The sequence below is a fragment of the Oncorhynchus tshawytscha genome, linkage group LG04, assembly GCF_018296145.1.
Source record: "Oncorhynchus tshawytscha isolate Ot180627B linkage group LG04, Otsh_v2.0, whole genome shotgun sequence".
In the NCBI taxonomy this organism is placed as follows: domain Eukaryota; kingdom Metazoa; phylum Chordata; class Actinopteri; order Salmoniformes; family Salmonidae; genus Oncorhynchus; species Oncorhynchus tshawytscha.
In genome coordinates, this window is record NC_056432.1 from 38,116,293 (window position 1) to 38,139,145 (window position 22,853).

The 22,853-nt window shown below is 42.8% G+C and overlaps 1 protein-coding gene across 1 annotated transcript in view; it reads right to left on the reverse strand.

Annotated features, from left to right (window-relative positions):
- The window catches only part of zmat4a (zinc finger, matrin-type 4a), a 145,091-nt gene that overhangs the window by 109,848 nt on the left and 12,390 nt on the right, over positions 1-22,853 (reverse strand). The window contains exon 2 of the mRNA XM_024418010.2: positions 4,364-4,465. Coding sequence (XP_024273778.1) covers positions 4,364-4,465 — 102 coding nt within the window. The remainder of the gene's footprint in view (positions 1-4,363; positions 4,466-22,853) is intronic.

Here is a 22,853-nt window from a genome sequence, read left to right on the forward strand (position 1 = left end):
ATTAAGTCTGGATATTAAATGTCCCCATATTCCCTATATACTGTAGTTCTCTACTTTTGATCTGGGCCAATAGGACTCTGGTCAAAAGTAGTGCACTCTATAGGGAATAGGGTGGTATTTGGGACCCATGATAAATGTGACCCAGCAAAGGGAATAATTCTTTGAACTGTAGGACCAGACCATTCTGATCCCATCAAAATCAGACCTATGGCTTTGATGTGTTTGAAGTGGAGATTAACAGCTCAATGCAATGCTGAAATAATTAAGTTTTCAATCTCAACTTGAAAAGGCATAGCCTGCATCAATCTCAACGCTAGGATTCAAGTCAAGAGTGCATTACACCAAACAGGTTTCTTTTCGGCAATAGAAATTCTGAGTTTGCATTACACAAGGAAACCTTGTTAAACTCAGGAAGAGTATTTTAAGGTTTTCAAATGTACAAAATCGGATTAAAAGGAGAAAATACCTTATGTGGTCGTTCAAACGAAGCATAAACAGCATATCTACTCATCTAAGGCATGAGACAGTAAAGAGACAACTAAGGACACAGGAGTGTCTCTCTCTCTCTCTCTCTCCGAACAAACACAGGATAAACTCTGTGATTGTCTGGAAGAAAGTTGTGTGAAGCCTTGCCTGTTTTCCTCATTGAGTCTTCTTCTTGCCTTCCACTGCCTATCATTATCGTCACTATGCCCCAAACAAGTCACAATGCATTAGAGGCAGAGGCTTCTTAGATCACAGATGCACCACATATGCAGAAGGCAACAGGCCAAGTGGTGCAGTCTCAACACAACAGACAATAACTAAATTCATATTCTACACAGTGGGGTACAACTACTTCCTGCTCTCAGAGATCCCATCCTCAGCACTTTGGTTCTGTTGTTACCCATGTTCAGTTCACATTACTACCACACTAGACTGCACTGCACTGCACTACAGTGTAATCCAGGGGCACAACTTTGGTTTTAGAAGTGGGGGGGACATAATGATTATTATTATTATACATTTTTTTATCCAGTCGGATAAACATTCCAACCAGCCTACCCAAACTTTGGAGGCGTCCGCATGGTCCTAAAGCACTGTTGCCTCGTTTTGTATCACATTCCAATGATAAAACTGGGGGGGCAAAAATGCAATTTCAGAATGTGGTGTCCCCAGTGAAAGTTGCGCCCCTCTAACTCTCTCTCTCTTTCTCTCTCTTTTCTCTCTTCTCTCAGAGGACCTGAGCCCTAGGACCATGCTTCAGGACTACCTGGCCTGATGACTCCTTGCTGTCCCCAGTCCACCTGCTGTCCCCAGTACACCTACTGCTGCTCCAGTTTCAACTGTTCTGCCTGTAGCTATAGAACCCAGACCTGTTCACTAGACATGATACCTTGTCTTGGACCTGCTGTTTTCGACTCTCTCTCTCTACCGCACCTGCAACTCTGAATGCTTGGCTATGAAAAGCCAACCGACATTTACTCCTGAGGTGCTGACCTGTTGCACCCTTTACAACCACTGTGATTATTATTATTTGACCCTGCTGGTCATCTATGAACGTTTGAACATCTTGGTCATGTACATAATCTCCACCTGGCACAGCCAGAAGAGGACTGGCCACACCTCAGAGCCTGGTTTCTAGTTAGGTTTCTTCCTAGGTTCTGGCCTTTCTAGGGAGGTTTTCCGAGCCACCGTGCTTCTACATCTGCATTGCTTGCTGTTTGGGGTTTTAGGCTGGGTTTCTGTATAGCACGTTGTGACATCGGCTGATGTAAAAATGGCTTCATAAATACATTTGATTGATTGATTGGTGTAATCCTCATCTTCATTCAATCCCAGCAGTCTAAACACAGTTGGTCCTCATCCTCACTCAACCCCAATAGACTGCACACTGTCTGAACTCTGAACATAGTTAGTCTCATATTAACACAGACTAATCAGAGAATGGGGGATACAATTATTTGGGAATAATACATGATCTAAAACACGATCAAAGTATAGATGGCTGATTCCTCACAAAACTAGAACAAAAAAAGACTATGACTTTTGGTGGTTTTCACTATATTTAATCCATTGAAGGTTCCTCTGGAGGAAGGAATGTTGACATATATTTGATATTTGTATCTTAAAGCATTATTGAGAAATAATATATTGAACATTGTTATAGTAGGCAACGTAACCAATCACAGCCCTCCTTTAACTTTTATCATCGCACATCCTGCAAATTACCAGCAGAGGGCAACCATTTTTAATACATTTTTCACTTTCACTCTGTTGGTAATGTTTACAAATTGGATCATAACTCTAAAAGTAGCAGATAGCCCACTCTGAAACGTTGATATACCCATAGGGTATATTATATTTGAAAATATATAGAAATATTTTCCAAATCAAAAAACTATTTTTTCTATATTCATGTTAACATTTAAATGTTCCTATATTCATAAATGTATGTAAGAGATGTGTTATTGAAATAAATAAAAATGACTCATATTACAGAGAAAGTGGTAAAGCTTCATATGACATCAACCTTTGCTTTGTAGCACCTACAGATGAAACATTATGAGTCTTAAAAGAGGCCTGAGTGAGGCCAAAATGTCACAAATATTCCAACTTCAATTATTCAGAAATTATGCTTTAAGATACAAATATCAAATATATGTCAACAATCCTTCCTCCAAAGGACCCTTCTACGGATTACATGTCATACAAATCCCCCAAATCACAGTCTTTTTTTGTTCCAGTTTCATGAGGAATCACTCAGATAGCACAGTTCATAGCTATCAGAAATAGCAGCATCGAGTGTAACGTTGCATCAGAGCGATCAGGAGTAGTTGCAACGGTAGCAAACTCAGTGACCAACAGTCCGTTGTGGGTAGGGCAAGCACTCGGATAAATACTTAAACCGCATGAAGGAAGTGTTACACGAGTCCTTTCAGCTCCTATTATTCCTGATGTCCATATGGATGCACCATGGGCCCTGCAGTCAGACACTGTGTTCTGGCCATCTGACTCTGTGTGACAGTGAGTGAAAGGCAGCATCTGGAGTACAGAAGAGACCAGTTACCTCCCGATAGCCAGCCGCTGTGCTTGGACTAGAATGAAACAAGTGCCGGAACACATTTTCATTTGAAATGATCTGAGCCCTTCTACTGTACAAGCATTTCGATACACCCGCAATAACATTTTATTTTTATTTTTTTCCCCCGTTATTTTACCAGGTAAGTTGACTGCGAACACGTTCTCATTTACAGCAACAACCTGGGGAATAGTTACAGGGGAGAGGAGGGAGATGAATGAGCCTATTGTAAACTGGGGATTATTAGGTGACCGTGATGGTTTCAGGGCAAGATTGGGAATTTAGCCAAGACACAGAGGTTAACACCCCTACTCTTACGACAAGTGCCATGGGATCTTTAATGACCTCAGAGAGTCAGGACACCCGTTTAAGGGCACCCTACACAGGGCAGTGTCTGCCCTGGGGCATTGGGATATTTTTTAGACCAGAGGAAAGAGTGACTCCTACTTGCCCTCCAACACCACCTGCTCTCCCATCCAGGGACTGACCAGGACCAACCCTGCTTAGCTTCCGAAGCAAGCCAGCAGTGGTATGCAGGGTGGTATGCTGCTGGCAACATCTGCTAAATATGTGTATGTGACCAATAACATTTGATTTGTATAAGAGGTGAAGGTGGTCAAGCAGAAGAAAATTCAAGGTGTTCGTACTTCAGTCTAGTGAGCACTGGCCAAACTCAAGCACTGCTAAAACACACGGAAAGAGAACCTCTTCTGCAATCTCTGGTTGTCGACAAACCTGGTGGTCATGGAGGGCAATGGGGCCTGGCAGTGTTTGCTGTTTGTCAGCACTTTAACTAAATAATTAAGAATAATTGGGTGAATCCAGGTGAGTCGTGCTTATTGACATTTTAAAACTGCAGCCCTCTGCCGTTTGCGATATCTGCTGCTGAGCAGTGCTGACTGACACAGAACAAACAGCATGACCTAAGCCTTGGTTAATAATGGTTGGATTGTCTGGTAAACTGATGAGGGATGTGCTGGTGGTTGGTTTAGCCTTAGCACTGCCAACCTCAGACCATCTATGGACCCTGGAGACTGGGGTTCGATCACTGCTTAAACCCCTGTCTCCCTCGCTCATCTTGACAAGACAGACTAATACGAACGTTGGCCATGCACAGCGGGCGGTCGTCCTATTGCCTCTCACCACAGAACATCAACTATTATTCTGCACAATGAATGAATCACCACAGTTTGTGCAGGTGATCTACTGCGCACAACTGATGTTCATTATGATGTGCCTGGTCTCTAACTCTGCATGGTGGGGGTTGAGAGGAATTACTGTAGAATAGTAAGTATTCCTCACCTCATAGTGGGCAACCCTCTGGGACTCGGAGATGAGCTGAGCGCTGCACACTTTACAGTAGGTGTCTGTGAAAAGCCCTTGGTCCACTTCTGTAGACTTCATCTGGTGGGAGAGAGGACAGACAAACAACAGCATGAAATATAACACTGGGTTGGAGGCATTTCAAATGAGGAATTCCGGGTAAGATGATATAAATGTGAAATTGCAGTATATAATATGCCTGAATGCTTCAAGTGCAATGAAGGGACATAATGGAGCAACTAAATGAAAATGTAATTTCATACTTTGATAGCTGTTTAATCAATATTTCATTATATCAAGCACTGTGATGGCAGTAACAAATGCAGAGTAGGTTTTTTCCTCCATCCAGCAGGAAGTCATAACTGAATTTTATTTTGAATCAATAAACCCATTTTCAGGTAGCAGGTCGAAACCACGTCAAGGCAATAGTAAATAAATCAACACGACTGAGAACCCTGATAGTATTTATCTTGGAAATTTGCAAGGGATAATCATCGAGGGGCTTATGTGTTCTCTGGAAAATAATGCACAACGTGGAAGGTGTGTTGCACCACATGTTAGCGAAGTGGAACTCACCTTCCACGGAGTTGCATTTTTTCCAGACAACTCATAGAGCCCTGAATTGATTATCCCTTTTATACCAGGGCTATTAAGTAACATATTTGCCAGTAGAAATGTGACAACATCCACTGAAGTAGCTATCAAGTTGACTAACTAGCTAGATCGCTACTATTGCCTTGGTAACCAAACAAACAGACTTGCTAGCTTAGCTAACCAAACCATCATCCTAGCTTGCTATCATGAAAATCGAATTCAACAATGCCAATAATGTTTTCAATTCAACTTTTGGTTTCAAAAGCAGCTCAAAAATAGAACAGGTAAGAATGAACGTCATAGTCCTTCAATTAAACCGTGCAATTATACCGTGCGTTATAGGGAAATAATGCACGCTCTTGAATGCCCTTCAAGCTAATCAGAAAGGAAAGGATTATTCATCAATGGTGTGGTATAATTAAACAATAAGGCACGAGGGGGTGAGTTATATGGCCAATATACCACGGCTAAGGGCTATTCTTAGGAACCGTGGTATATTGGCCATAAACTACAAACCCCCGAGGTACCTTATTGCTAATATAAACTGGTTACCAACGTAATTAGAGCAGTAAAAATAGATGTTTTGTCATACCTGTGGTATATGGTCTGATATACCACAGCTTTAACCCAATCTGCATTCAGGGCTCAAACCACCATGTTTATAAATATAAATAAATGATTGAACTTCAGCTGGGGGAGATTTGGAAGGGGACGGCAAGATGCTCTTTGAGGGGTTGGACTGCACCCTTTCTGCTCTTGATCTCTCCCTCTCGTGTCTCTATTTCTGCTCTGCTCTCTCTATTATTAATTCAGCCATGCTGTCATTAGAGAGCTCACATGGCAGATTTGGGAACACTCATGCTCAGCTCATCCTTATTGACTTTGTGGAGTCTTCATTAGGCATGACATGACAGAACAGCAGAGATGTCAAGGAGGTATAAACTATGGTAACCCTTTTGGGCCCCTAATATCTCTCCCTATAAAGTGTAAGGACAAAGAGAAAGAGGGGAGAAAAAATGGAACTGATTAAAATACCCGGTTATTTAAACTTCAATCATTGAACGATACAAGTGAAACATTTCTCTAAAACAATCAATAATTGAACTCATTGCATAAGATACATTTGTCATAGAAAATTTAAGTGAAGAATCTGCAGTATGATTTTTACGGCCAGGTTATGTGACCTGACTGTGATCTGTAATGAGTAATAATCATGTGGCTCACCATCTTTAATTGGCTCTGTTTCCAGAAAATTGACCAAGTCTCCCTCAGAAATTCTACTCCTCCCAGAGGCAATTCTAATGACTTGAGCAGTGGTCAGCAGGAGAGACCAGATTTGCGTCCCAAATGGCACCACAGAGTCAAAAGTAGTCCACTATATAGGGGAGAGGGTACCATCTTATTTTATTTGTGACGCAAAAGCTATAATCTTTTAAACTCTTAGCACCCCATACAGTATGTATGCCTACACACTATACTTTAAGACCAACATTTAAAGGGAAATATCACCACATACCTAAATAATCTGAGCTCAATCAAAACATGGAAAAATATCCCTTATATCTGTAATGTCTTTATACAAAGGTTTAGACGTATCCAGTTATTTGTCTGATGTATGGTTATCCCAAAATGATGCTTGCATACCTTATTGCCATCTCCAAATCACTAGCCTAAATTAAACAAATAGGCTGACATAACACCTGTTTAGGAAAAGCAGTTGTGTATGTGTTGACCTACAGGAAATAGGCAGGTATACTGTCACATTCTGACCTTAGTTCTTTTGTTATGTCTTTGTTTTAGTATGGTCAGGGCATGAGTTGGGTGGGTTATCTATGTTCCTTTTTCTATGTTGTCTTTTGCGTTTGGTCTGGTATGGTTCTCAATCAGAGGCAGGTGTCGTTAGTTGTCTCTGATTGAGAATCATACTTGGATAGGTTTTTCCCACTTGTGTTTCGTGGGTGATTATTTTCCGTTTCAGTGTTTGCACCATTCGGGACTGTTTCGGTTTTCATTTTCATTGATTCTCTTGTTCTTTTTTATTTTGTATTCAGTCTCATTAAATTATAATATGGATACATACCCCGCTGCATTTTGGTCCTCTGATCCTTCCTACTACTCCTCCTCAGAGGAGGAGGAAGAAGAAACCCGTTACATATACGGTCTAGCGATAAACCGTATCGCTAGATTTAGGGTGGCCTATACATTTCTCTCCTTTTTCTATTTCTATCCATCATTATGTGTAAATAAATCATGAGTCCGGGGATGGAGCCAGTTGCTCCGGATTATTTATTTGTGTAGCCTGGAGTAACAGATACAGCAAATGAATCAAATAAACAATAAGAAAGGTGAGGGAGGAGTGAGGAATGTGTTAGAGGACAAAGGCAATCAGTTATCTCCGTAAACTCCCCGATACAGTGGCGTAGGATACACCACCGCAGGATACACCCTCAACATTGTTTTTGTTAATTATAGGAAATTAGCTTTAAAACTGCATAATGTCCTCTCAGCCTCATGGCAAAATGTGTAAAATAGCAGGAAATTAGTGTTAAAACTGAAAAAAATTCTCCCTCAGCCTCATGGCAAAATGTGTAGAATAGCATGAGATTAGCTATAAAACTACACATTTTTCTCTCTTCGTGGCAAAATGTGTAGAATTGCAAGAAGTGAGCTGTTTTCCTAAATATAATAGTTTTCCGAACTGCACTACACCTTTTCCTCAATACAGATTTTAGGATTCACATAATTCAATTTAAATTGCTTTGTCTGGTTGTCACCAGTGTGGTAAAGTGTGGAGTTAGGCACTTGCCAGCGGGCATGTTTCAGACCTGAAGGACAGGGGTGTATTGATTATGCTTATTCTGTTGGAAAGCTTTTATTCTTTTGCAAAACGTTTTGCATCAGAAACCGTTTACTCCAAACGGAAAACGGTTTGTAATGGAAACAATAGGATTTATTAGACAAATTGAGGTAGGTTCCTTCCGTTTGGATCTTGAACGGTAAATTGTTTTTTATTGCAAGATGTAATGAATACACCCATGGTGGAGGAGGCAGGGTTGCAGGCAAAACAGGATATACAAATAAGATATTCAGGTAGTAACTTTAAAAGAAAAGGCCTAGCTCATTCATCAGAACATAAATCAATGTCACACCGATAGGTTACTTAGCATCACTTCAGATACTTATGAAACAACACCAATTAAGTGAGTGTTTGCACCATACCAAAAAAAAGTTCAGCACAAGCTGTTCAAAGTTAAAGTTCTCTGTAGTGCAGTGCGTTGGCTGGCCAAACAGCTCACACACAGCCAGCGTTTGTGTCCTCTCACATGGTTGTGGTGCCCACAGGAGTTGTTCTTCTTTGTTGGGGTTTAACGACAATTGGCATCCAATATTAAAAGTGCATTACTGACACCAAATGTTGTATTTCTTCTCTCACAGGTTGGATTGCAAGACGCACCCCAGATAAACAAAGATATATGAAAGAAATAAAAAGCAAAAACCACCCCCAAACATCATACAGCATACTACAATACCCACCCCATCCCACTAACAATGTACATTTTCTGTGACCTGCGTTCTACATGAGTCGCACAATTCATGCCCATCGCGATGTAGGCCAGGAACCTGGGCTTTTCAATGCACAGTTGATGTGGTCCACAAGTTCAAATGGGAACAATCCCTGGGTTTATATAACAGTCTGTTATAATCTTGGTAACCCTCTGAATTATTTCATTTGAATTGTCCCATTAAATCATAGTACAGGATGAACTTGTTCCAGACTGCCTTTTCACCTTTAGGCATTTTGTGTTGCTTGTTCTTGAAAATAATGTGACCTTGGCTCTGAGTTGCCGCTAGCGGCAGGCGGCACGGTGCCTATAAGCTGTTGCATCAGCAGGGGAGGGAGGCTGGCATTCAGAGCTCCAGTGTGGAATAGGAGAGGAGCGGAGGGCTAAAGCACCCAACTGACGTGAACGAGGAAAAAAACCTGTCAGATCCCAGAATGTCTGACTGCCGCAGAACTAACCAACCCCCCCCAGTCTGGTAATCGGCTGAGAGCAGCACCATTTTGCTAGACCAAGTAGACAGTGAGTGCAAATTCCACAGGACAAACACCATAAATGATAGGCTTTAAGAGGCTATCGGCTCTCCTCAGCCCCTCTCCTCTGCCTGTCTCAGCTCTCTCTATGTCTCAGTTCTCTCTGTATGTCTCAGCTTAGCAAAGCAGATAATGTAGAGATGCATTATTAATCACTCTGCTTGCATCCCAAATGGCATCCTACTCCCTATATAGTGCACTATATAGAGCCCTGCGCTCTGGTAAAATGTAGTGCACTATGTAGGGAATAGGATGCTATTTGGGACACAACCTCTACCAACACTGTTTGGAAAGCAAAAGCATCAGTGGGCAGCAAGGTCTGAGGAGCATCTTGTCTTAGTCCCCTCCTCGACAGCATTGTTGGCCAGATACCAGTGGGCGTCTGGGCACCGACATTGTCCTTGTCCATCAGCATTAGAGTCATTTAATGCCAGAGCTACAAGCCTATCTCCCTCTCTGACCCTGGAATGTCTAAAAGAAAACACCATTAGCTGTGTCCCAAATGGAACCCTATTCCCAATATAGTGCACTACTTTGGTCAAAAGTATACTAAATAGGAAATGGGGTGCCATTTGAGACAGTCATTTTGTGTGAAACGGAACAGGGCACCTAGGAGCTATGCACACACAGCACACCACTGCTCAGCGCACGCAATTAGCATGTTCCAGTTCTCCCTCCTTGACAATCAATTCATTACGTCAATGGATTTTGCTGTCGGATACAGAGCTATAATTACAGTGGGTTGAATATTATAAATGAGATGCTGAAAAATATTCATTTTAAATCGATAAGAGAGAATGCAAAGACATCTCGCTCTCCAAGAAATTGTAGGTCTCTTTTGTACGCACAGCTCAGTATCACATCACAGCAGCTGCCATTGTCTGCATCATTAGAGTTACCCCTCAGTACTACACCAGGTTATTTCAGGGCATATTGGCAATTTTGACTAAAAACAATGTAGGAACTGAGGTGTGAGAATAAGCACTGTGCTGCATTTGAGCTAAATGGGTCTGAATTGCCTTATGCTGGCAATCAAATTAGCAGGAGTGCCGCCTGCCTCTCATACCCTGCTTCTCTCTCCACACTGTTTACTCCCATGCTCTGACCGACTGACCGGGAACTGTCAGCAGCAAATCAGTCGGAGCAGGGCCTGTGTAACTGGAGAGAGAGAAAGAAAGAGAGACAGAAAGAAAAAGAGAGTGAGAGAAACAAGGAGAGAGAGAAATAGAGAGAGAAACAGAGAGAGGGAGAATAGAGAGAAAGACAGAGAGACAGAAACATCTGGATAAAGAGAGAGGGTTAGTGCAGATATTACAGAGGGCAGTGTGGCAGGAGCGATTGGCAGATGTTGGGGTTATAAAAGGTGGGCTGTAATTCGTAATGGAAGGTGTTAAGCTGTGAAGCTGGACAAGAGTCCAAGAGGACGTCGACATGTGCTGCCGATTCACATTTGGCTGTCGTCAAGGTGCCCCTTCTGGCTTAGAAAAGGTTTGACACTGCAGTCTGATTCATTCAACAGCTACAGGGGCCAGGACCACACAGAGAGATAAGAAGAGACGACTAGACTGTCCTGGGCTAGGCAATCTCTCTATTTTTTCTCTCACTCTCTCTGTCTCTCTTGCTCTCTCTGTGTCTGTCTCCCTTCTCTTGCTCTCTCTCTATATATCCATCTATCTACGTTATTCTCAAAGAGGGGAAAGATCCATCTACACACAGAGAAAAATGTTCACCAGGAATACTATGCTTGGAATAATAGAAAAACAGATGAAGCTGAAAGCTGGGAAAATGTGTATACAACAACTAGAGAGTGGAAATAAGTTTAGGAAGACTGGAATGGAACTTTTGTTTACTGAATGATTGATTGAAAATTGTGAGTCAACAATTCAATGTAAATCATTCTCAGGGTGTACAGCGCTCTGCTCTAACTTGATCATTTATGGATTTAGGAGAGAGTGGTACCTATATAATTCAGGGGAAAAGGGTTGGGCATTTGCTCAAATAATGTTACAAAATATAATAATGTATATTATATGTGGCCGGGGAAAGCCATTGTTTGGAGTGTAAGACGCCCCACAACCAGCATTTTTAGGCTGCAGCAAGTTAGGCTGCAGTGCCACAGCCTGCACCTAAAGCCACTCAGCCTCGTTAGGCTGCAACACACATGGGGGGCATGTAAGGTGCTGTTTCAGGCCGTATCTAGACTTGACAGTTCATGCATCCTTTGTATTCTGATCATGGAGTTCTGATGGTGGAATTTCTAACACTTCATGCGTCTACACCTACATTTAAATGTGTCTACCGTGTCCACATTGTGTCCGGATTATTCAAATGCAAATATTCATTCTGCAAACGGTGGTACAGGCTAAATCTGATAATAGCACAATAACAACTTGATGGCAGTAGCCAACTACTATAGCAAGCATCTGTAGCTAGCCAGAAATCTAGCTAGCAAAGCTAAATGGATTGCATACAGGTTAGCATAATATTTTCTCCAACGTGAAAAACGTGCCTCTCGCTCCCAAAGTACGTGTTTTCTGGAGACTTGAAGGCAGAATGCTGATGACATCGTATGCGCTTTCGGTAGCCTGATTGCATCGAGACTGAGGAGAAAGCTACACAAAATGCGACTTTTGTGCGCCTAGACCTATATTTTCGATGCAATCTTCGTATTTAGATAGCGGAAGTCGCATGTAAGTGTCAAGTGTAGACATAGCCTCAGTTCAGCAAAGGAGAAGCTCCTGGCTGGATGCCGGAGGCTGAGCTTGCCGGGCATTTGATGGAAGGCCACGGACATTGATTTATGTTGGCAGAAAAGCACAATCTATTTAATCTTCGAAGATAAATTCCAGCCTAAATTAAGTTTATCCCCTGTGTGTGGGAGTGCTTTGATTGACAGTTTATCCTCCTTATTGTGAACCGTTTTATTTGGATAAATATGCATTGAACCTTTGTCAATGATTCTCATCATTGCCATCCTACCAGCCACGCCTAGTGAGCCATTACATATGTAACACTTGAATTAAACTTCAGTTGTTGACTGACCATCCATACACTTCTAACATCTTTTGAAATGGTTACATTAGTATTAACAGTTTAATTTCAAGAGCTCAAAAAGCAAACTTTCCCATTTCTAAAGGTCACTGAATAAAATGAATGTTGGACTGGCTTAGCCAGCAGCATCATCTGAAATCCACAATCATTGAGGGTTAAGCTTTTAAGCCTTGAATACAGGATTGTTTCAAAATAGCTGAACTTGAAAGACAAATGGAATCTCTCTCGCTAAGCAATTGAGGAGAAAATACAAATTTGCAGTCACACAACTGTCCCATAAATCAATCCCATCCATTTGAAGAAGCTCATCCAACAACACAGAAGGGAGAGAAAACAAAAACGTTCCAGAGGAGGAATTTCAAATATTCAGCTGCTAACTACCTAGTTCAGAGCTGTGTATTGTAGGATGGGCAGGCTCTACACAGGCAGGCTGACCATGCTGAGGTCTCTAGTCTAGATCAGAGTTCCAAGGTATGTCCAAAGTGGTACCTTATCCTCCTATTTAGTGCACAACTTTTGACCAGAGCCCATAAATCTCCAGTCAAAAGTAGTGCACTGCAAACAGGGAACAGGGTGCCATTTGGGACAAAGCATCAAAGTGTCCCCTGCACAGTGCACTCTCTCTCCAGACCAGCGTTGTGTCCCAGCTGAGCTCATTACCATCCGCTGTGTCTAGTGATTCTATTTCTATGGTCTAGGCAGCAGCCATTTGATGGCAGCACATCAGAGCAACACAGAGCAGAATCCGGGTTGAGAGGAAAGGGACTGACGAGGAAGAGACTGGACTGGAGCCTCGTACGCTAATCAGAGGCACTACTAGGCTGTGTACTCTGGTACAGACAACTCCAAAGCCAAAAACTTTGGTGGAGAAAACATACTTTTAAATAGTGTGATAAAACCAGTGTGGTTCTTTCAATGACAAACGGCAGAAAAAAGCTCACTCTTGAGAAATAGATGATGGCAGGACGGCAAATTGCCGTACTGCACACATATTTGTTCTGAGGGAGATTTGGTTTAAGTGTTATACAAGATGATGTAGCTGTCTGAATTTGCGTAATGTGCCAGAGCTTTTTCCTAACGCACTTCAGTCATGCAGATGACAGGTTAAAACAGATTACATCCTTTTCATCAAAAATCAATCCAATGTGTTTCACTTTTAAAAAGAAGAGCGAGCTACCACTTCAATCCAAATGAAAGAGAATATTATTGTATTTTAATGATTCCAGATCACGTCCATGGGAAAAACCCATCAGCAATAATACATAGGCCTATTTAACAGAATATTATAATCATGCTTTGTCTAGCAGGGTTGATTATAAATGATCAGCTGCTTATCCATTCCATATGCCATATTATAACTAATAAAACAGGCAATTAATTATAATAGCTAGCACTATACATGATGGAGGATGAACGAAAGAAATGTGCTCAGTTGCGCGGGATAGAGTTATAGCTATTGTATTATGTCTGAATTGAGTTACATCCAAGAGAGGATTCAGACAGCAACAGGAATATGATGACATTCTTATGTACTGTAAGCATAGTCATTCTTCAGATAGAACAGTAAACAGGTATTTTAGCATCATAGCCTTGGTACAGTATATAGCTGATATACACATGGCTGGAATGCAGTTTCAACCAATCAGCATCCAGGATCCAAACTACCCAAAACATTTTAAGGAGGTTGGTTATTATCTATCGAAGGAACAGACTCCACGACACACTGTAGCTATGTTTCCATTAACATGTCCAGGGATAGTTTGTTGACATTTAGAAAGTTCACATAGAAAATAGATGAGACAATTGCCTGCTAGGGTGCGTTTCCAGTTAACTATCTGTCAGCTGGACGTAAGAATGTCACACCTAATAAAATAACTTTTTCACAAAAACCTACAGTGTTAAATAAAATGTTTGTAGTTGAAGTGATTCCATTACCCATTTTGGCAAATTGTGCGATAATACATTGATGACAGCTGTACTGTGTGCCCTTCCACATATCAGTTTAATGTCTCATGTAGGCCACAAAAGCCAGCATGGATAGAATGCAATAATTGACTAATATTTGCCATATTCTAATAATTATCATGTGCCTAACGTATCGCCACAGATAACGCACTGCATAGGCGTCAAGGCTAGACCGTGTCATGGTGAAACTGGCACTCCTGTAGATCTGAAATAATTGGATGACGAAACTAGCTAGCCAATCAGAAAATCAAGGTGAAGCGTTTCAGACATTCTTGAAAGTCAGGACAATTCTTGACCGGCAAAGAACATCCATTTTGGTACCGCTTTAAATTATTGTCAGCTTATAAAGGCTTCATAAAACCTTCATGATGCCTTCATAAGCACTGAATAAATGTGTTACATAGCATCTATAACCGTATGCCATGCTTTATAAAGGGTTCATAATGTGGCATAAATGTGTGACATAATCACCCATATGTCAAATGTGACATAACCCACTATGTTGAATATTATATAAACATGTGGGTGAGGGTGTTGTGCTGAAGGATGGCATATGATCTAAAGTGATGTCATGTTAGCCACATTACTCCTAATCTATTTCCCAGACACTCCCGCCCAAATGCACGGAAGGTCTGGTGGACCAACACATCAAACTTGGCCATCATTAGTTAGGGTTAGGTTTAAAATCAAATTTTAAGAAGATAACTTGTGGAAACGGGCAGGGTTTAGCCATAATTATGCATTTTTGACTGTGTTAAGTAATGACGAAAACACATACTTTACTCAGTAAGGTCATTCCTATAGAATTCTATGGTGACTCCCACTAAGGCCAACTTTGAATGGTTGATACCCCAGGCTTACAGTGCATTCAGAAAGTGCTCAGACCCCTTCCCTTTTTCCACATTTTGTTACGTTACAGCCTAAAACGGATTAAATAAATAGAAAATCCTCAAGCGAAAACAGGGTTCTAGACATTCTTGCAAATGTATTAAAAAACAAAAACAGAAATACCTTATTTACTTAATTATTCAGACCCTTTGCTATGAGACTCGACATTGAGCTCAGGTGCATCCTGTTTCCATTGATCATCCTTGAGATGTTTCTACAACTTGATTGGAGTCCACCTATGGTAAATTCAATTGATTGGAAATTATTTGGAAAGGCACACACCTGTCTATATTGCAGGATAAATCCATGTTAAAGTTGACATAGCTGGCCATATATGGATGTTAAATTTTACTTTATGTATTGGTTATGTAGGCTTCTTCTAACCCATCGCTTTCTACTACATATAATAATATGATTAAATTATCTCTTCACATTAAAAACCAAACTCTATCAGAATTCCAGTCATTCCAATAAATCTTATATCCCTTGATCTTCAAGAATAGGACTTTGACAAATGGAAGTATAGATTAGCCAAATGTTTTACCTGAGCATAATGTCACGCCCTGATCTGTTTCACCAGTTCATGGTATTGTCTCCACCCCATCCAGGTGTCGCTTATTTTCCCCAGTGTATTTATCCCTGTGTTTCCTGTCTCTCTGTGCCAGTTTGTCTTGTATGTTTCCAAGTCAACCAGTGTTTTTCCCGTTCTCCTACTTTTTGCGTTCTCCTTTTTCTAGTCCTTCCGGTTTTGACCCTTGACTGTTTCTGGACTTTGTACCCGCCTGCCTGACCATTCTGCCTGCCTTGACCACGAGCTTGTTTGCCACTCTGTACCGCCTGGACTCTGATCAGGTTTTGACCTTTTTACCTGTCTATGACCATTCTCTTGCCTACCCCTTTGGATTAATAAACATTGTAAGACTCCAACCATCTGCCTCCTGTGTCTGCATTTGGGTCTCGCCTTGTGCCTTGATACATAACCCCAAAGCTAAGGACTTATTATCCAGCCCTACTCTGTTCTTTATGATTTTGTTGTCATGGAGGACTGATTGGGATCGTTGATTCAAATTGGGGGGGGAAAAGGCTGCGCTCATGGAATGGCATGCTTTGAGCAGTACTAGCAGTGCTAGTTACACGTGAAAAATGAATGCCATGTTGCATTTGCTATAGGCCTATTGTTCACCTTTTTGTTGGTGACACTTTGATATCTTGATAATATGCAGCTGTTTAAAGGGCAAATCCACAGATGAAACAATTACAAAATGGTCGCCCCGCCTCTGTTTTGGTAAAAAGCTGAGGGATGGGCCTGGAGAAACCTAACCACTCTCAGATTAATAGACAGAGCTATGACCATCCATGACTGACCATCCATGATATAAAAATGTGTGTTTTAACTACGAGGCTATACAATGTTTACAAACATTGGAGAAAAACAAGCTCATATTTTGTATTCTCATGGAGTGTGACAATTGAACTAACCTCATGAGGCAAGTTATATTCTTCAAAAATCAATGGATATACAGTACCAGTCAAAAGTTTGAACACACCTACTCATTCCGTTGTTTTTCTTTATTTTTTACTATTTTCTGCAGTGTAGAATAATAGTGAAGACATCAACACTGTGAATAACACATATGTAATCATGTACTAACCAAAAAAGTGTTAAACAAATCAAAATATAAGTTCTATATAAGATTCTTCAAAGTAGCCACCCTTTGCCTTGATGACAGCTTTGCACACTCGTGGCAATCTCTCAACAAGCTTCATGAGGTAGTCACCTGGAATGCATTTCAATTAACAGGCGTGCCTTGTTAGAAGTTCATTTGTAGAATTTCTTTCCTTCTTTTCCTGGTCGTGCTGCTGCTCCAGTGTCAACTGTTCTGCCTGCGGCTATGGAACCCTGATCTGTTCACCGGAATTGCTACCTCCCTCTCTCTCTCTCTCTCTCTACCACACATGCTGTCTCTGAATGCTTGGCTATGAAAAGCCAACTAACATTTACTCCTGAGGTGCTGACCTGTTGCACCCTCTACAACCACTGTGATTATTATTATTTATGAACGTTTGAACATCTTGGCCATGTACTGTTATAATCTCCACCTGGCACAGCCAGTTTAGGACTGGCCACCTATCAGCGCCTGGTTCCTCTCTAGGTTTCTTCCTAGGTTCCTGCCTTTATGGCGGATTTTTTCCTAGCCACCATGCTTCTACATCTGCATTGCTTGCTGTTTGGGGTTTTAGGCTGGGTTTCTGTACAGCACTTTGTGACATCGGCTGATGTAAATATAAATATTATAAATAAATGTGATTGATTGAATGCATTTGAGCCAATTAGTTGTGTTGTGACATGGTATGGGTGGTATACAGAAGATAGCCCAACTCCATATTATGGCAAGCACAGCTCAAATAAGCAAAGAGAAATGACACTCCATCATCATTTTAAAACATGAAGGTCAGTCAATCCGGAAAATTCCAGGAAAGTTTCTTAAAGTGCAGTCGTAAAAACCATCAAGCGCTATGATGAAACTGGCTCTCACGAGGACCACCACAAGAAAGGAAGACCCAGAATTAGCTCTGCTGCAGAGGATAAGTTCATTCGAGTTACCAGCCTCAGAAATTGCTGCCCAAATAAATGCTTCACGGAGTTCAAGTAAAAGACATTTACTCCTGCTCCCCCTCACCGGTGCTCAAAGTCGCCTGTCTACTAACCCACCTGTCTACTAACCACCGGTCCTGGCAACCCATCACTATGCACACCTGGCAACCCTTTATTATGCACACCTGCACCTCATTTGGAACACCAGGACGTGATCACTTTCCTGATTACTCCCCCTATAATATAGTACTCTGTTGTCATTTCCCGTCAGGTGTTATTATATTTGTTTATGTTCTCATGTCCAGATGCTTCTCTTGTTTTTGTATCATTACGTCTCAAACTGCACCTGCTTCCTAATGCCCTGTGTCTTCATTAAAGCCTCATCTCATGGAAGCAGCAGTTTATCAAGGCATGGTCAGTGAACAGGAAGACCTACTTCGCCAACACCACGACCATCTGGCTCAAATGGGGGCGGCTATGGATGAGGTTCTCGGCGTTCTTCAACGTCTTGTCGTTGCCCAAGAGGTGTCAACCTCATCTGGTGGAGGATTCTCTCCTTCGTGTCGACCCAGCGAGCCAGTATCCCAGCCCATCCAGCAGTCCATCCAGGTCAGCGAGGTTCGTTTGTCTCTCCTGGTTAAATACGATGGGACTCCATCAGAATGCCATGGCTTCCTACTCCAGCGCTCCCTCTATTTCGCTTATCAGATGGGAGCCCCCACCACCGAGAGGTCCAAGGATGCCATGGTAATTTCCCTGCTGACTGGACGGGCGTTGGAGTGGGCTACGGCCATCTGGGAGAGAGGAGAGGAGGAGCTGGATTCGTATGAGGGGTTCATGGCTCTGTTCAGGGGGGTCTTCGACCATCCACCAGAGGGCAGAGGTGGAGGTGAGTGTTTACTCCACCTACGGCAAGAGGGCCAGACCGCTGCGGAGTATGCCCTCACCTTCAGGGTAGTGGCAACATCCAGCGGATGGAATGAGCCGGCGCTTTGCACCCTATTCCGAAGAGGGTTGCGCGAGGAAATCCAGACAAGATGACACCCTCTCCTTGGACACACTTATCATGATGGCCATTCGTATGGATAGCCTTCAGTGGGAGCGTCGGTACCACCATCACCTCTCTCCCTCCTTTGTTGACCAATCTGAGTCAGAGCCTGAACCCATGGAAATAGAGGCCACCCGCCTCCCCGTGGCTGAGCGACACCGTCGGAGACAGCTGGGGCTCTGTCCCTATTGCGGACAGGAGGGGCACCAGCTTCAGCAGTGTCTGATATGTCCCAACCCGGGGTCCACAAGAGCAGAGGGATGGTCGCGTGATCAAGTTTTGGGTTTGGCGTGAGTATTCCACCATCCTCATTTTCCTCCAAACTCTATCAAGAATCCATATCACTAGCTGGCTGTCCCTCATATGTTATATCTACTGCTCTAGTGGACTCCGGTGCTGCGGGGAATTTCATTGACCAGGCCCTTGCTTCCTCACTGAACATCCCCTCATATCCACACTCCTCTCAAATTCCGGTTCAAACGTTGGAGGGTCGACCACTGGGATCCGGGAATGTCACAAACATCACAGCACCACCCACCCTCACTGTGGGACCTCTGCACCAGGAAAGCCTTCCCTTCCTCATCATCACTGTACCCACGCACAAAGTCATCCTCGACCTCCTGTGGCTTCAACGTCATAACCCCACCATCTCCTGGTCAAGGATGAGAATCACTGACTGGGCACCAGGATGCTGGAGGACCTGCTTTCTCTCACCTTGTGCTGCCACATCTGTTGAGAGTCCGGTAGCACCCACCAGCCTACAGCCTATCCCTCCCTTACCGTTGGCCATATGCTTTGGGATGTGGATGTGGACATCTGCCAGGCTCTGGAGAGTGAACCCGCGCCCTCTACCTGCCCTCCTGAACGCATCTACATCCCCTCGGAGGTAAGGGATAGGCTGTTGACCTGTGCGCACACATCCCTCACCACTGGAAACCCAGGTATCACTCGCACTATTCACAATTCACGTGGCTCACAACTCATGTTCAGTATGTGCCCAAACAAAATCCCCCCGGCACGCTCCAGAAGGGAAGCTCCTTTCCCTTCCTGTGCCTCAGCGTCCCTGGTCTCATCTGTCCATTGACTTTGTTACTGATCTCCCCTTCTCTGATGGTTATTCCTCTCTCTGGTCTCCCTACCGCTCTCCAGGTCACCGAGGCACTGTTCCAGCAGGTCTTCCGGCACTATGACCTTCCCGGATGACATCGTCTCTGACCGTGACCCCCAATTCACGTCACGGCTATGGAGGGCTTTCATGGAAAAACTGGGGCTCAAGGTCAGCCTCACTTCCGGGTACCAGCATCAGCCCAAAGGGCAGGTGGAGAGGATGAACCAGGAGATATCAATAATAAGTGATATCCGTATCGCCATAGACTACACCACTGCTGTCATCCTTACTTCCAAACGTTTAATCATGTTGGATAATATTTGGATGCTGACAGAAGTTGCACCATTGGAAGACATAGCTTGGACTATAGCCTACAATAGCCTATTTATTGTGTCATCATAGTCGTCTCTGACTTGTGGTCAGACTCGCTCAATGATTTTAATGTCATTGAGAAATTAGAGTAGTGTCAAAGATTTGTTTTCGCAAACATCCTTTCTGAATTTAAAAGTAATCCAAGAAGTAGTCATCTATTTTTTCAAAACGATCTGTAATCTGATTACAATATTTTAGCTGGTAACGTAACGGATTACAGTTACAGTTTTTGGTAATCCCTTACAAGATTACAAAAAGAACCTGGTGGTTACTCTGACAGAGCTCCAGAGTTCTTCTGTGAAGATGCAAGAACCTTCCAGAAGGACAACAATCTCTGCAGCACTCCACCAATTAGAACATTACGGTAGAGTGGCCTGATGGAAACCACTCCTCAGTAAAAGGCACATGACAAGCTGCTTGGAGTTTGCCAAAAGGCACATAAAGGACTCTCAGACCATGAGAAACAAGATTCTCTGGTCTGATGAAACCAAGATTGAACTCTTTGGCCTGAATGCCAAGCATCACGTCTCCAGGTAACCTTGCACCATCCCTACGGTGAAGCATGGTGGTGGCAGCATCATGCTGTGGGGATATTTTTCAGCAGCAGGGACTGGGAGACTAGTCATGATTGAGGGAAAGATGAACGGAGCAAAGTACAGAGACCTCAGGGCAAAGGATCACCTTCCAACAGGACAACAACCCTAAGCACACAGCTGAGACAACGCAGGAGTGACTTCGGGACAAGTCTCTGAATGTCCTTAAGTGGCCCAGCCAGAGCCCGGACATGAACCCAATCGAACATCTCTGGAGAGACCTGAAAATAGCTATGCAGTGAGGCTCCCCATCCAACCTGACAGAGCTTGAGAGGATCTGCAGAGATGAATGGGAGAGACTCTCCAAATACAGGTGTGCTAAGCTTGTAGTGTCATACCCAAGAAGACTTGAGGCTGTAATCGCTGCCAACGGTGCTTCAACATAGTACCGAGTAAAGGATCTAAATACTTGCATATGTAAATGTGATATTTCCGGGGTTTATTTTTTATAACTTTGCAAACATTTCTAAAAACCTGTTTTTGATTTGTCATTATGGGGTATAGTGTGTAGATTGATGAGGGGAAAAAACAATGTCATCCATTTTAGAATTAAGGCTGTAACATAACAAAATGTGGAAAAATGTCAAGGGGTCCGAATACTTTGCGAATGTATTATTGCACACAGTTATTGCCTGGGGACGACGTTACACCAATAAACACTTACCTTGGTGAAAGGCCCAACCTAAAGAAATTAAGTGTCATTCATCTGGAACCAAGTTACATGTTCCTCAGTACACAAACACGCACACAACAAAAATGAGCCATACCGCGTGGTGCTGGGCCTAGTCAGGTCTTTGATGCATTCACCCACTCCCCCGCTGAAAGATAAGCCACAAAATGTTGGCACCATTGTAACAGGTTGTAATCAAGCCCTGGTCTCCAGGATGGGAACAGAAGAGGAATACCTGTTGCGGTAGTCTCAGGTTAGACTAATCCAAACAATGTTGATTCTGACACACACACACAAACGCAAGCTTTGCAGGTCCATCAACCCATTTAAATACCTCACACCCTACAGTAACTTGTGGATCATGAGAGAACCTTCATAAATCAGCAGAACGTTAATAACCAATTTATTTATGCTTTATGTAGTGTCCTGTAATACTTAGTTTGAAGTGAGACTGTTTCGGTCATTCAGAACTCCTTTGGTCATTTATAACACATACATAAATGCCTTACATCATATGACGCTGTACTTACTATAGTCAGACACCTTTGGTCATTAATAACCAGGGATGCATTGGTACAGTGGGCCCACGGTTCGCTATGTATCACGGTTTGTGGGCCACGGTATGGTTTCTGTATCTTTATATTTAAGAAAAGTGTGCGTTTGTATGACTTTCATACAGGGGACAAGTTTGCAACACGTAGCTCTTCATCTCCCAAACCAGTACATAGTGAACTCTCACAGTGAGGTAGCTTCCAGTACATATTGAACCGTCACAGTGAGGTAGCTTTGAGTTGCTCTGGAGGTCCAACTATCAGTGGAGAGAGCTAGATAGGGTGTCTGTGTCAATTCATTTTCAATTTCTCTCTGTGATGTTTCATAGAGTTTGGGAATTACTTTGCTGCTGAAATGTGTGCGGGAGGGTATATTGTAACACGGTTCAATTTTCTTTCATCAGGTGACAAAATCCCGAGTCAGTAACCACCGAATAGGGCTGCAAATCTTTAGCTATGAATTCTCCCACTGCTTTCATTATTTCTTTATGTTTTTCTGAATTTGTTGCAAATTGTTGTTGGAAGGCAGCAGCAAGAGATTGTTGTGTTTTCGCTAACGAGTGGACTCTCCTTGCTCCAGCTCCATCTGCAAGGGATACGGCCGGGTGATGGCGACGTAAATGACACTACATGTTAGAAGTGTTTCCACTCGAGTAGCCGACAGTGGCAAAGCAATGCTTGCAGACTGTACTTTGTTTACGGACTTCTTACCCTCGTCATCGTATTGAACGCTCAATCCAAAATGTTCCCACACAGTGGATTTGAAAGACAGGCGGTGACTCTTCAAATTTGCTTCTGTCTGTCTTGTTAGCGCTCGCCATTGTCACGTTGGAGCTGAGAGAATATTTGTTTTTAGTTTCCCCTCTTCATGGGGCCCCTTTAGGGAGGTTTCCTACTGAGATGTCATTGCAAATCGTCCATTGGTTGTTTAAGGGGGGAG